We start from the raw sequence: 12,855 nt of genomic DNA, 5'->3' as shown, positions 1-12,855 counted from the left end.
TAACCAAATGAGGACATTAGAACACTGCAACCCCTGAGTTACCTACGTGTCAGGCCGGCCCCCTTGACAAGAAGCAGAGAGGGAAATTGACAGGTAATCAACTGGTTATCTTGCAACACATTTGTGTTTAGAAAGGGGCGGACGTTTTATGAGTATAAAGCAAGCTGTGCTTATGCAACTGTTGGGCTTTTCATGCACGAAATACCCAGTGTGTGTATATCCTGTATTGAAGATAAAGCTACTTGTATTTGATTTCACCACGACTGAGCGTCCTTTTCGATCATCAAAGAGAACCAGATCTCCGACAATGGCAGTTATATTGCGTATTTCTTGCAGTAATGTCCTGTTGCAAATGAAGCCTGTACTGCAGTAATTATGTCTCTGTCTTCTTTTTTTCAATACAGTAACCGTACATTCTATAAAGCTACTCTGAGATGGGTCATTCATTTTTTGTTCTGAATTTCTGCTGCAAAAGAAACAAAATGCATGCATTTACTAAACCCAACAAAACAAAAATGTAGAGAGGCTTCAAAAGAAACTGCATTGCAAAACACAATCTATGATCCATATACTGTGAGACCTGACATGTATAAAAGAATGAAGTTTCTGTAATTCCATCTGATGTTAGTGTTTTTATGACATTGTGCTATGATAGACTAAATGTTACTGTTGAAAGAGAACTTGTGTTAGTGTTTTGGTAGACATGGTATATTGTTTAGTGTATTTTTGTATTATGAAAATTAGTGTTTGAGTTTAGTTTACAATGTGTGATTTTGAGCATGAAATTAACCGTTTTGCCAATTGTGTGTCGTAGGTGTGTTGGTGCGTTAAGAGTTTAGGAAACTTGTTAGAAGTATTGAAAAAATTGTCATAGCGATTGTAAAAAACTGTAAAGAACCACCAGGATAAGCCAAGTCTGAGAGGAGTGTTTGTTAGTTTCATTATATCTTAAACTACAGCTGTAGCTGCGAAATAAGATAATTTGTTTGAGCTCTGGTCTTTAACACTGGGCGATAATTGTTCAAAGTCTAGGCAGAGTAAGAGCAGTTGTATTATTTGTTCTGTAAATATACATTGTACATTTGTCATTGTAGATGATCACTGTTCCTGTGGTGGTGATTGTGCACGGTAGTCAGGACAACAACGCAATGGCAACCATCATATGGGACTGTGCCTTCTCTGAGCCAGTGAGTGCAGAAGCTTTATTTGATCATCATGCTCAGTTGCTCTGTTATTCTCTCCCACTGTTCATCTCCCTTCTCTATCTCATCAATCTTTCATCAGACATGCATCTGAAGATACATGAAGTTCACTTTCACTGTTTTATCATTTGTTTTATTTGCGGAAACAGAAATGTGCTCACAATTGTCCTTTTTTATTTGATGTATTTATTATTTGATTCAAAAAGTACATTATTGTCCTTCTGGCTCTGACCCATTTTGTCCACTTTGTGATGTCATCAGGACAGGGTACCATTTGTGGTCCCTGAGAGGGTGCCTTGGAAGAAGATGTGTGTCACCCTCAACAGGAAGTTCATGTCGGAGGTTCAGACCGAACGCTGCCTGGACACCTACAACCAGCACTTCCTCGCTCAGAAGATCTTCGACAACCCTGACATCCCAGGCGACTACAGTAACATGCCTGTGTCATGGGTCCAGTTCAATAAGGTGTTCTGCACCTGCCTTCGCACCAACACTCATCCACACGCATTCACAAACACTTCTGTGACACCCATTCTTGGCTATGCGCACACAGACACCTTCATCTTAGCAGTTAACATCCTATTTAAAGAGATAGCTGTGCGTTTTTACACTGCAGGAAGTGCTACCAGGACGACCTTTCACCTTTTGGCAGTGGTTTGATGGGGTAATGGAACTGTCCAAGAAACACCTGAAGTGCTACTGGACAGATGGGTGAGTGGTTCCAATCAGACCAGAACCTAGTGACTGCTGCCATAGCAACCCTTCAAGTTGTACAACACTGACAAAGACTCACCTTGACAATTCCTCTGTTCTAGGCTGATATTTGGCTTCATCGGGAAACAGCACCTCCACCTCATTCTTAAAGACAAACCCACCGGCACCTTTCTACTGCGTTTCAGTGACTCTGAGATTGGAGGCATCACCATCGCCTACGTCGCAGCCTCAGAGAGTAAGCGCTAGCAGTGGCGTGTGGGGAAGCTACCAGAGCCCATTTGACTGTTGCGAACAGACCTCCAAAGTTCTGGTTCTTTGCATTGGTTATATGCTTATATAGGTATCTCTCTCTATGTTTCTTTCTCGCTGTCTGTCTGTCTCTCTATCTCTTTCTGCTTCTCTCTCTCTGTCACTATCTCTCTCTCTCTCTCTGTTTCTCTCTCTCTGTCTGTATCTCTCTCTCTCTCTGTTTCTCTCTCTCTGTCTCTCTCTCTCTCTCCGTTTCTCTCTCTCTGTCTCTCTCTATATATATATGTTTCTCTGTCTTTCTCTGTCTTTCTCTCTCTCTCTCTCTCTCTCTCTCTCTCTCTCTCTCTCTCTCTCTCTCTCTGTTTCTCTCTCTCTGTCTCTCTCTCTCTGTATTTGTCTCCTCGTTCCTTCGCTCTCTGTTCAGATGGGGGTCAGAAGATCCAAAACATTCAGCCCTTCACCAAGAAAGACCTGGAAATCCGTTGCCTTGGCGATCGCATCCAAGACCTTGAGTTCATCACACACGTCTATCCAGATTCCCCCAAAAACAAAGTCTTTAGCAAATACTACACAGGCAAGTCCATAACGTTGCATATCTATCACCATTCTAAAGTATGCAACATCATTGGGCAGAGTTTGGTTCAGTTACATGTCATATGTTGTCTTCTCCGGAAGGGAATATAACACTGTTCCTCCAAGTTTTATGAAAGATAGTACATTGTCAGTTGTCATTGACTAATAGTTTCTTCCTGCTTTGTAAACAGTGAACCAAGGGCCTCCTGGTGGATACATTGGCGTCACCATCCAGACCAAAGTGTGAGTTTAAACAGTTTAAACAGTAACACTAGTATTTATTATACAACAAAGTCACGTTTGACCATTTATTGCGTGTGTGTGTGTACAGGGAAACGCCATCTGCGTCACCCACAGTTCCCAGTATATTGCCACCCAGTGAGTCCATGTAAGTCTTTAACACACAGACACGTACGCTGTCTCTCTCTCTCTGTCTCTCTCTCTCTCTTTCTCTCTTCTTTACTCTTTCTCTCTAGTAAAGATGTACTATCTGTTTTTTTGTTCTTTGTTCTGATACACCTGATTCGTCTTAGGGATCCCAGAAATGGAGCTGTGGGTATGTCGCCCATCTACCCCCAGTGAGTACCTGGCCACCTTGAAGCAGACACCTACAATTTGAGGATGTGTCAATGTGTTCCTCAGAGCACCCTTGAGAACTAATGAACAAAATGTGGTATTTTTACTCCAGAACCAGTTGGACATACTCTGATCACAAACCTCAGCATCTCTTTACCGACCCTGTCAGTACCATGTGAGTGACCGAACTGCAATGACCAACACTTGTACTCTTTGTTGTGTACCTTTGCCATAGCATCTCAATATGTAGTATTTAAAGAGCGGTGTGCTTGCTATCCCAGGGAACAGGCCCAGGACATGGATCTGGATGAAATTCTGGGGGAGATCTACCAGCATTGAGAGTGTCTCAGTGGAGGGGACCGTTTCACCACAACAGAGCAGGTAGCAGCTTGAACCGTGTCTGTTCAGCCACTCTGGGAACTAAGAACAGCTCATTGGAGGGCCCTGGCCCCACATCAGGTTCAATATCGGTCTGCTGCCACACTAAAGGAGAGACAATGTTCTGAGGACAACAAACGTATATGATCAAAAGACATCTTCGTAATGGAATGGAGTTGACCAATGATAAGTTCTTGCTCTCCATTTCATTGCCTTTTCCAGTCTCATCGCCTACGATGGTTGATTTGTAACTGTACACATTGGAGCACCTAAAGACTTAATATTGTCGTTATCTTCCGGGGTGATATGTTTAGTCACTTTACATTTCCACTCGCAAGCCATACAAACCCTTTCCCAGTTCACATTTATTCCAGATTAAAACAAAAATATTTTTGTAAATATTTTTTTTTTGTTCTTTTTAACTTAGAAATATAATGTTCTGCATTACACATAACCTGAATTATAGCTCGCCTACAGGTTTTTGCCCACAGCCATAGTAAAATGATGCTATAGTGAAGGGATTTTGCAATACAGAGAAGCAGTAGAGCCACCTACATAGGAACATACATCTGATTTTTCCATCACAAGTGAAGCACCACTATGCTACTGACTTCTTTTTAATATGAAACCTTGTTTTAATAAGAATATAATTATTATGTTGTTGCATTTTGGAAAAAAAAAAAATTAAATAGTTGAAATCCCGATGTGTTGACAGTATATTGACAGTAAATGATTCTGGTGATGAAGTACCTAGTTATCCATGATAACTTTTGTTTTCATATTCCACCCTTTTTTAAGTCAATTATTTTTTGCTTATCCTGGAAAAATATGTGTGCTGATTCTTTTATCCGTCGCCTTAACTTTTAAAGTGTGTTCTGTTGGCTAATGCCAAAAGTATTATAGTCACCGTGTTAGTCATGTAGCTGGTAATCCATCTATGCATTGTGCATCAATGTTTCTTTCAAAGGGTGCAAAGAGATTAATTAACCCGTGCTATATCAGATGTGGGGGTGAACTGTGGGGTGAACTTATACATTTGTATGTTAAATATAACATTTTGGGTATGAAATATATAATAATACCACACACAAACTATCTTTCCTTCACTCTCTCCTTGTGTCAGTGCATTCCTAAACAGGGACTTCTGGGGGATAATGGGAGTGCATACAGTATATAGTATCATGTTAGAGTAGGGGTGAAAATGACAATGTTCAAATTAGTTTCAAACTATAAATATATTATTTAAATATGATCAATAATTTAAGAGACTTTCAAATTCCCTTATGTATAATCACATTTTCCCCACTTTTACTGCTCTTGCCAGTGTAAATTGGTTTGATGTTTCTTAGACATCCATTCTAAATAGCAGGACAATAAACCTACATGACAATACCATATAGTTTCATTATCAGTCATTATCCCTGTTTTTGCAGTTTGTAGCAGGCACTGTTTTTGCATGCAATAATATTTGTTTATGTCTTAATATTTAAATCAACACAATGTTTTGTACCCTTTCTTGGTCTCACAGTAGAAGCCAGCAGTGCAGACATGGAACAGATATTGTTACTTATAAAACATAAACAGGAGAGGATCCCCTGATCCCATGGATAAAGAACTTTGCTTCACCCAGATAAAAGAAGCAGTTGTTAACAAAATGCATCCATAAAGCCACATCTCAATCCTGATCATCTCTGGAGTAAGTCATTATCAAAAATATAAATTCAACATTTCTTTTTAGATTTTTATTTATTTACACAAAATAGTTTTGCTGTGTCAATATGTATTTACATTAAATTGGATATTATCGCTAGTTTGGATGCCACTGCAAATTGTTTAACCAATTAGCTGATCAAGCTGTGTGACTGAATGGACTTACAGAGATGTTTTGTGATAATAAACTCATTGAAAGCTATTTAAAAAAGCGTAATGGGATGCTACCGATAAGTATACTTCTCAGAAAGTAACCTATATCAAATCTGGGATTGAAAAGGTTGATCTAAAACTCAACTGAAAATGTCACCCCACTAAGACACATAACTATAGCCTATCCATTGTTGTCCTAAATATCAGTCTAAAAGAACAAAATAGGCCAAGACAGACAGATTAATCATAATTTAAGGAAACGTTCAACATAAAACAACAAATCTACAATATTCGTATTATGAAAGTATGTGTAAGGTTCTAGATCGGACCCAGGCATATTGGTATAGCACGTTTTGCTTATCATTCGTAATCCAATGGCCAAAGAGGAGACATTTTAAAGCTTGAATATTATATTGTCTATCCATTCAGTCTTAAACAGTCATGGTAAATTAAAAAAGAAAACTTTACACTGTACATCACAAAGCTTTTTTTTCAATGAGAATAAGAAACTAATTCACCTACTGCCGAGGGATCTAACTGTGAAATCAGTTAATCAATTAATATTAAAAGAGAATCAGATATATATCCGGTTCAGAATATGCTCTACCAACTGAACAAGATAAAATGCTTCAGTTGCTGGAGTTCTGTAGTCCTTCCCCCTCCCCTCCATCACTCACCTGTAGCCTGCAGCCTCGGCTGTTCTCTCTGCAGAGCAGGACAAAATGGCTGCCTTGGAAACAAAAGGAGGTAAAGGTGAACGCAGGAGAGATGGGGGGCGGGTGGTAGAGGAGGAAGCCATCAGCCAACTTTGGAAACCTCACCTTTGAGTGTCCTTCCCTCGTCAGCAGATACTATGAATTTACAGGTGCACATTTACTGCCCTGTACAAAAATAAACTCAAAACGAGTTGCCTCAATGTAGTTTTTTCTCTAAAGTCAGAGGTGGGCCGTGTACACTGCAAATCTGAAATCGAGAACTCGCCCCTCTAGACAACACCAGCAAGAAGCCACTTCATCATCATGCACTCACTTTGTGGTTTGTCAACCAACATTTGTCAAGTTATATATAGAACACAGTCAATTACAAAACAACCCATTCCACATAAGTCAGCTGCAGTTGTTCTCTCGTTATCACGGAACTATCAAAAATAAAAACCAATTCTGCTATCACACATCTGTACATTAAACCTAGCATTACTGTTGCTGAAAGGGTAAAGCTTTAATGACAGTAAGCACATCCTGTCCACAAATACTGCATAGGAACCACTTTCTTCTGAGGCATTTAACAGATAAATATATAATTAAGTGAATTTAGTTGTAAATTGTACAATTTCAAGCATATATGTTGAAATGGTAAGAAAAGACCAGATGGTTTTGTGTGTTGTGTGTTTATTTTCATACTGTATAAATGTAACTGTGTGCGTGCTCCCCTAAAAGAGACACAGACTCGGAAATAAAAACATAACAAGTTGTAAAAAGACTTAATCTTCAAGGCAAAACTCTAAGGGCTGATGGGAAAGGGGAGCACTCTAAAGTCTTGTGAAACAAAATCTCAACCGTAGCAAAACCAATGAGGGAAGAGGACATGTTTTTGTTCCTCTTAAAATACTTTGATTGGTTGCATGGTAAATAAAAATAACAAAGCATGATACGAACACAGGATTGTGGCGATGAAAAAGCCCAAAATAAAATTGGTCAGTAAAAACAGGCACACACGCACACACAACACACGAGTGACTGAAAAAAGGAATTGAAGTTCGAATAAATCTGGAAAATTCTAAAGGTATATTACAGACATGTCAGGTACCCGAAGTTTGTGAAACAAAACAAAAACAAAAGGGAGATGTCACACTGGATGAAAATGGAAAAAAGCATGCAGAAGTCCACTGCTCTACTGTAGCTTCACTCCTAGCAGACTACAAAATAGATAGAGAGATAGATAGAGATAAAGAGAGAGATGCCCCTGTCCTGAGCATTTACAGCCACCTGGTCAGCCAGGAGTGACCCACTCCCTATATCACAGGGCACACGGTGCTTTGTCTTCGGTGGCAAGTCCTCTTCTAGCTCTCTGTTTGTGTCCTGCAGTCCAAGGGGGGAAGGTGGGCGGGGGTGGGGGGAGGTGCAGGGGGAGAAGGTTGGTGGGGAAAAGTAGGGGGGTTGAAGATGGATTGGCCTTTGACTGCCCATTTAGGATTCAGCATGTCCTGTTCTGTATGCAGGGTGAGAGAGAGAGAGAGAGAGAGAGAGAGAGAGAGAGAGAGAGAGAGAGAGAGAGAGAGAGAGAGAGAGAGAGAGAGAGAGAGAGAGAGTAGGCGTGTTGTCATTATGGGTTGTTGTCTCCGTGTAACGGGTCAATTGAGCTTAGGGGCATTTGTGCAGAAACAAAGGGTACCATGTGTTATGCCCTATGTGTGTAGGGGGTAGGTGTTAAGGGAGGGGGGGTAAGGTAGCCGACCTTCTTCCCCAAGCTTATAGGGCCTGAGTCTTGAGCTCGATGGGCTCCCCTCGGGTGTCCTGCTGGCTCTCGGCCTCTGGGGGCCTGTTGCCCTTCAGTGTGGCCAGCCTCTCGGAGAGGCCACGCACGCGGGGGAACAGCATGAAATCATACAGCAGAGCGCCCAAGGCGCCGCCAATCATGGGACCAACCCAGTACACCTGGCACAGGAGAAGGAGAGACGGGAAGATGGGAACAGAGTCAGGGGACACATGGAAAGGAGGTGTGGTTATATTCAGTACATTATCATTTGTTTTGTCACATGCAGACAAATAGGTTGTAATGGATTGATTGAAGATGCCTTTTATGTTGAAAATATGTTATGATCACCACAAATTGTATGGTAAATCAAGATAAAAAAAACTATCTTCTACTAAGACAGCAAAAAAACATCCTATGGTGAAGAAGGCAACTAGCAAATTAGACACTAGAAAAATAAATAATTTATTAATTACTATACTTATCCTGGACAAATATGAAACATGTAACACAAGCCAAATTGAACAGAATTCACATAGTGTGTGGAGTTGGTTGTCTTCAGCAGGAATGTGCATGGAATTTCAATTTGACTGAATTCTCATTAGATGGGGCTGTTTTCAATGTACCACTGACACTCAAATTACATTTTTTCATATGTTTTCCAACTGAATTAAAGTTTACTTTCAGAATTTTACATCTCTATTCAAAACCTTGCTGACCAAGTACATGTTACAAGGAATTAAATAAGGAATTAAATAAACCACTTCTTGAGAAAAGTTTGTGAATTTTCCTGAAAATTCCTGGAAACTTTTTCACCCCTTTGCAACACTAAGACTCTTGATTTAGAACAAGTGTTTCAATGTCAGATTTCCAAACACCAGAAACCTGAACCTGCTCAAGATGGAGAACCTGCTCTGGTCAACATTGCTATGTGAGGCTCTGTGATAAATAGGCTCTCAATTATTTCAAAACAAATTTAATATGAAGTTCTTACCCAGTGGTTGACAAAGTTTCTGACAAGCACAGCAGGAGCGAAGGACCTGGCAGGGTTCATCCCAGCTCCAGTGTAGTACATCTACAGGGAGCAGAGGAAAAGCTCAGTACTGCATTACCTGTCCTCTATCGGTCCTTAACAACTCCTATTCCATGAATACCCATAAACTAGCCCCCCCTGCCTGATTCTCACCCCCAGCAGGTGCCCCATGAGTACGGAGAAGCCGATGGCGAGGGCGGCCGAGCCCAGGCGGCCGTTACGCCTCTCGTCAGTCACAGCAAAGATGCAGACGACGAGCTGCAGCGTTAGGAACACCTCCATGGTGGTGGCCATGCCCACACTGATGCCAGGCTGCAGCTGTGGGCCAGTGGATTGAGAAGAGGATAGAATAGAAAGAACAGGGAGAAGTAGGGGGGGGGGAGCTATCCAGTTAGTGGTCACTTCAACAAGTTTTTTTTTTTAAGATTAGTATTTGCTGCTTGCACATTGTCCGGGCATTGACATTCAAATAATGCAATTTCTATTTATCTGTTTGTCCTGGCTCAGACCTTCAGACTGATGCAAAACAACATGTTTGTAATTCTTATATCACTTAGAATTATGAAATGTCACACTATTTTATCTATCAGTGCTAGACAGCATTCATATAAACATTGTTTGGATGACACATCGGTCCTCCGAACACCTCCCTTATCTGCCAACCATTTCTGTTGCATCAGACTGGTTTGCACCACACAAACAAAATATTTCTTCCTCTACAAGTCGTGATTGGCTTACCGTATTGAGTGCCAGGTTGCCCCTCATGTTATTGGGGGTGACCCCATAGAGTACAGCAGCCCCAGCCAACGCCCCCAGACACTGGGCCACAATGTAGAAGAAAGCGCGGAACAGGGACATCTGGGAGCCAATCAGGTAGGCAAAGGTCACCGCCGGGTTGATGTGTCCACCACTGATGTGGCCAATGGACTGGATGAGGGTGGCGGCCGCCAGCCCAAAGCAGAAGGCCACGTGGAGAACGTTAAGGGGCCCGGTGGTCCAGCGCAGGGCCGCACCCAGGCCAAAGAACACAAAGAACATGGTTCCGTAGAACTCTGCAAACACCGCCCGCCAGAACGACATGGACCGAAACTCCCACATAGTGGCGAACAGTCAAGATGATACCCCAAAGAGATGGAGGGATGAAAAGGCAGCACAAAAAAACTGGACCAAAACTAAAACTACAAAAGAGCTGAGCAACTAAAAAGAGATGGATATCCTCCTTTAGATTCAGCTATCTGCTCACCCGATCAATAATGTCTGTTATTGAGCCAACGGTGGGAGGAAACCAATTCAACTGTCAAACTAGAAAAAAGAAATCACTTGGAAGTAGAAACAGTCTCTCTAAAACTAAATATGTGTCTACACGCAAACAGTTCAGCATGTAGCTCTCTAGGAGTCAGCTTGACTTAATGTCAGTGACTGTCAGTGAGCAGTGTTTTCAGTCATAGAGAGCCCCTGTAGTTAACAGATGCACGACGGTCGCTGGGCGTCTATGTGCGTACCCCGTTGGTGGTTAGTAGAGGAACATATATAGCTAACTAAGGTTGAGCATGTCCTGCAGACATTCAGCCTCTTTGTCGGAGCAGGGGGAGCCCTCAGGCCTATTTATAATCCCCACCAGGGCCACCGCCGGCCCACGAGGGAGGGGGTGGGGAGGGGCCAGGGCACAATACAACAAATCAAAACAGCAATAGTTAACCCTTGTCTCACCCTGAGCCCTCTGATGGCTGAACTGGTGTCATATCGTTACTTTGGCATTACCGAGAGTTGGTTAGTCAGGATGTAACTAGGCGGTAATGACCCCCCCCTCCCACACACACAAAAAAAGGGACACAAGTTTTCGCTTTCAATGAACCCCTCTCTGACTGTCAAATTGTGTGGTTTTGGTCATTTTTTCACAGATTCAGTATTTGATACATTATACACTGGGCATTGGGGATTCAATAAGCATTCATAGCATATCATGTGTATGAAGTAGTTGTTGACTGTTTTGTGGGCCACAAATGTAAGGCGGGAGTTGAGTGTTGCTCTAGTTTGCAAGTGGGGTAAAAAGGTGGCGGCCTCCCAGCCTGCTTTAAGTGCTGACACAAAGGAATGAGGGGACCGTCCCAATCATGCCATTGACCATGAAAGGCCCATCCTCTCGGAAACGGCCTGGAACTCATAACGTTCAGGCACAGAGATTGACATAGAAGTGCTACGTTGTAACGTGTCATGAAATTCACTGTGCAATACAACAATTTATAAATGTTGTCTAGCATATCTAGAATCATGTCTTTGATTTTAGTTTGTAAGATGTGCCCAGACGCAGGTTTGGCTTCCGTAAAGCAATGAGACTTGAGCCTTCCAACATGACCTAGATCATGACCTTCTCACTCCCATCCCATTGGGGTCAGATGTAACCTTTTCAACAAGCTTGTGGTTCTATTTTATTTCAGACAACAGCTCACATACACACTTTCGGTCTCATAAAAATCCAACGTGTCATAGCTGACCATCACAATGCACGTCCTGGCTTTCTCCATCATGCACTTGTGTTCTGGATGTCAAGCTGGCTCGGTGAAGAACTGATTAGGCAGAGTTTTACATTGTATGTTCTGGCTGAGCAGGGAGGCTCAGGCCTGATAAAGCGCTGGAAAATCCATGTTTGGAGAGGAGTAGGGGGCAGCAGGGTTGGTATTGAGCTTCTGCACTGGAGCATCGCGCTGACCAGGGCAGCCAGAGAGCGGGACCGTTGCCACAGTGAAAGGATACTGCTGCGCTCACGCTTTTGGTCCTTTTCATACGCGGAAAACAAAACCCCGCCAGTTACCGTTTCTGTTGCTTTCCATGATCTGTTTGTATTGCGCGCTCGCTCTCCAACCTATAAGAGTTGTCCCCCTAACTGTGGTGCAGGTCTACTCCTCTGTTTACACCAGTCCAAATTTCAAATATGCTGTGCTCATTCTAATAGCTTTACTAATAACTGACAGTCTGACAACATGTTGAGGATTCGTATCTAACTTTGTCATGCACTGCACTTGAACTATGAGAGGTATCTGTTACTGTTGCCATTATGTAGTCTGGGTGTATTGTTTAAAAATGGTATAGTTCATACTGTTTGGTAAAATATTCACACAGACACCTTAACAGAAATATTAGGCTACAATACTGACATCATTAATGGGTAGGCTATTTTTTATATCACCATATTTGACTATATTGTTGTAAAAGTGAGCCAGTCTTGCAAGAGTGAATCAGTTTTGGTCTGGTTTCTATATTCCTATTGTGGTCTACCATATGCCACCATGCCAGCTTCCATCATTGATAAGCTCCCCTTTTGTGGGTATAAGCCCGTTTTCCAGGGTACGGGTGTTAAAAGCTGCTGCATGGGAGAATTCTGTGTCACCTCCACTCCAGACTGCTGACACTCACACAACTGACCCCCGAGCCCCCAAAGCTCTCACTTTGCCGTACCCACCCTGACTTGCGGCCCTCATACGCCACAACATTGCCTGACATACCAACAGAAAAGACACGAAAAGCAGAGCCGAGTTACATTTACATTTAGTCATTTAGCAGATGCTCTTATCCAGAGCGACTTACAGTAAGTACAGTGACATTCTCCCCGAGGCAAGTAGGGTGAAGTGCCTTGCCCAAGGACACAACGTCATTTTGCACGGCCGGGAATCAAACTGGCAACCTTCAGATTACTAGCCCGCTTTCCTCACCGCTCAGCCACCAGACTCCCCAGTGTGAGTTAAGAGAATGTATGACAACTCCTAAAAGTACCCCGTTACACAACTTTGTATCCAC

The 12,855-nt window shown here is 42.3% G+C and overlaps 2 protein-coding genes across 3 annotated transcripts in view; one reads left to right on the top strand and one right to left on the bottom strand.

The window, feature by feature from the left end:
* stat6 (signal transducer and activator of transcription 6, interleukin-4 induced) overlaps positions 1-12,855 on the top strand; it is a 113,989-nt gene that overhangs the window by 8,606 nt on the left and 92,528 nt on the right. Inside the window, exons 12-22 of one of the 2 annotated variants that reach the window (XM_067239295.1) lie at positions 1,095-1,187; positions 1,464-1,667; positions 1,819-1,913; positions 2,018-2,151; positions 2,590-2,739; positions 2,930-2,981; positions 3,070-3,126; positions 3,272-3,316; positions 3,427-3,489; positions 3,596-4,406; positions 4,440-4,696. In XM_067239295.1, the coding sequence (XP_067095396.1) occupies positions 1,095-1,187; positions 1,464-1,667; positions 1,819-1,913; positions 2,018-2,151; positions 2,590-2,739; positions 2,930-2,981; positions 3,070-3,126; positions 3,272-3,316; positions 3,427-3,489; positions 3,596-3,653 (951 nt within the window). In that variant the 3' untranslated portion in view covers positions 3,654-4,406; positions 4,440-4,696. Of the gene's footprint in view, positions 1-1,094; positions 1,188-1,463; positions 1,668-1,818; positions 1,914-2,017; positions 2,152-2,589; positions 2,740-2,929; positions 2,982-3,069; positions 3,127-3,271; positions 3,317-3,426; positions 3,490-3,595; positions 4,407-4,439; positions 4,785-12,855 lie in introns of those variants that run through there. The other variant, XM_067239294.1, reaches the window with a different exon arrangement.
* On the bottom strand, positions 8,024-10,158 carry mipa (major intrinsic protein of lens fiber a). Its single transcript, XM_067239397.1, has 4 exons — positions 9,799-10,158; positions 9,214-9,378; positions 9,022-9,102; positions 8,024-8,209 (listed from the first exon to the last, which is right to left on the bottom strand). Exons 1-4 carry the CDS (start codon positions 10,156-10,158, stop codon positions 8,024-8,026), a joined length of 792 nt encoding a protein of 263 aa, XP_067095498.1.

Source organism: Osmerus mordax, chromosome 7, assembly GCF_038355195.1.
Source record: "Osmerus mordax isolate fOsmMor3 chromosome 7, fOsmMor3.pri, whole genome shotgun sequence".
NCBI classification, from domain to species: Eukaryota; Metazoa; Chordata; class Actinopteri; order Osmeriformes; family Osmeridae; genus Osmerus; species Osmerus mordax.
Note: the sequence above shows the minus strand (reverse complement) of the source record. Positions and strands in the feature narration are given on the sequence as shown.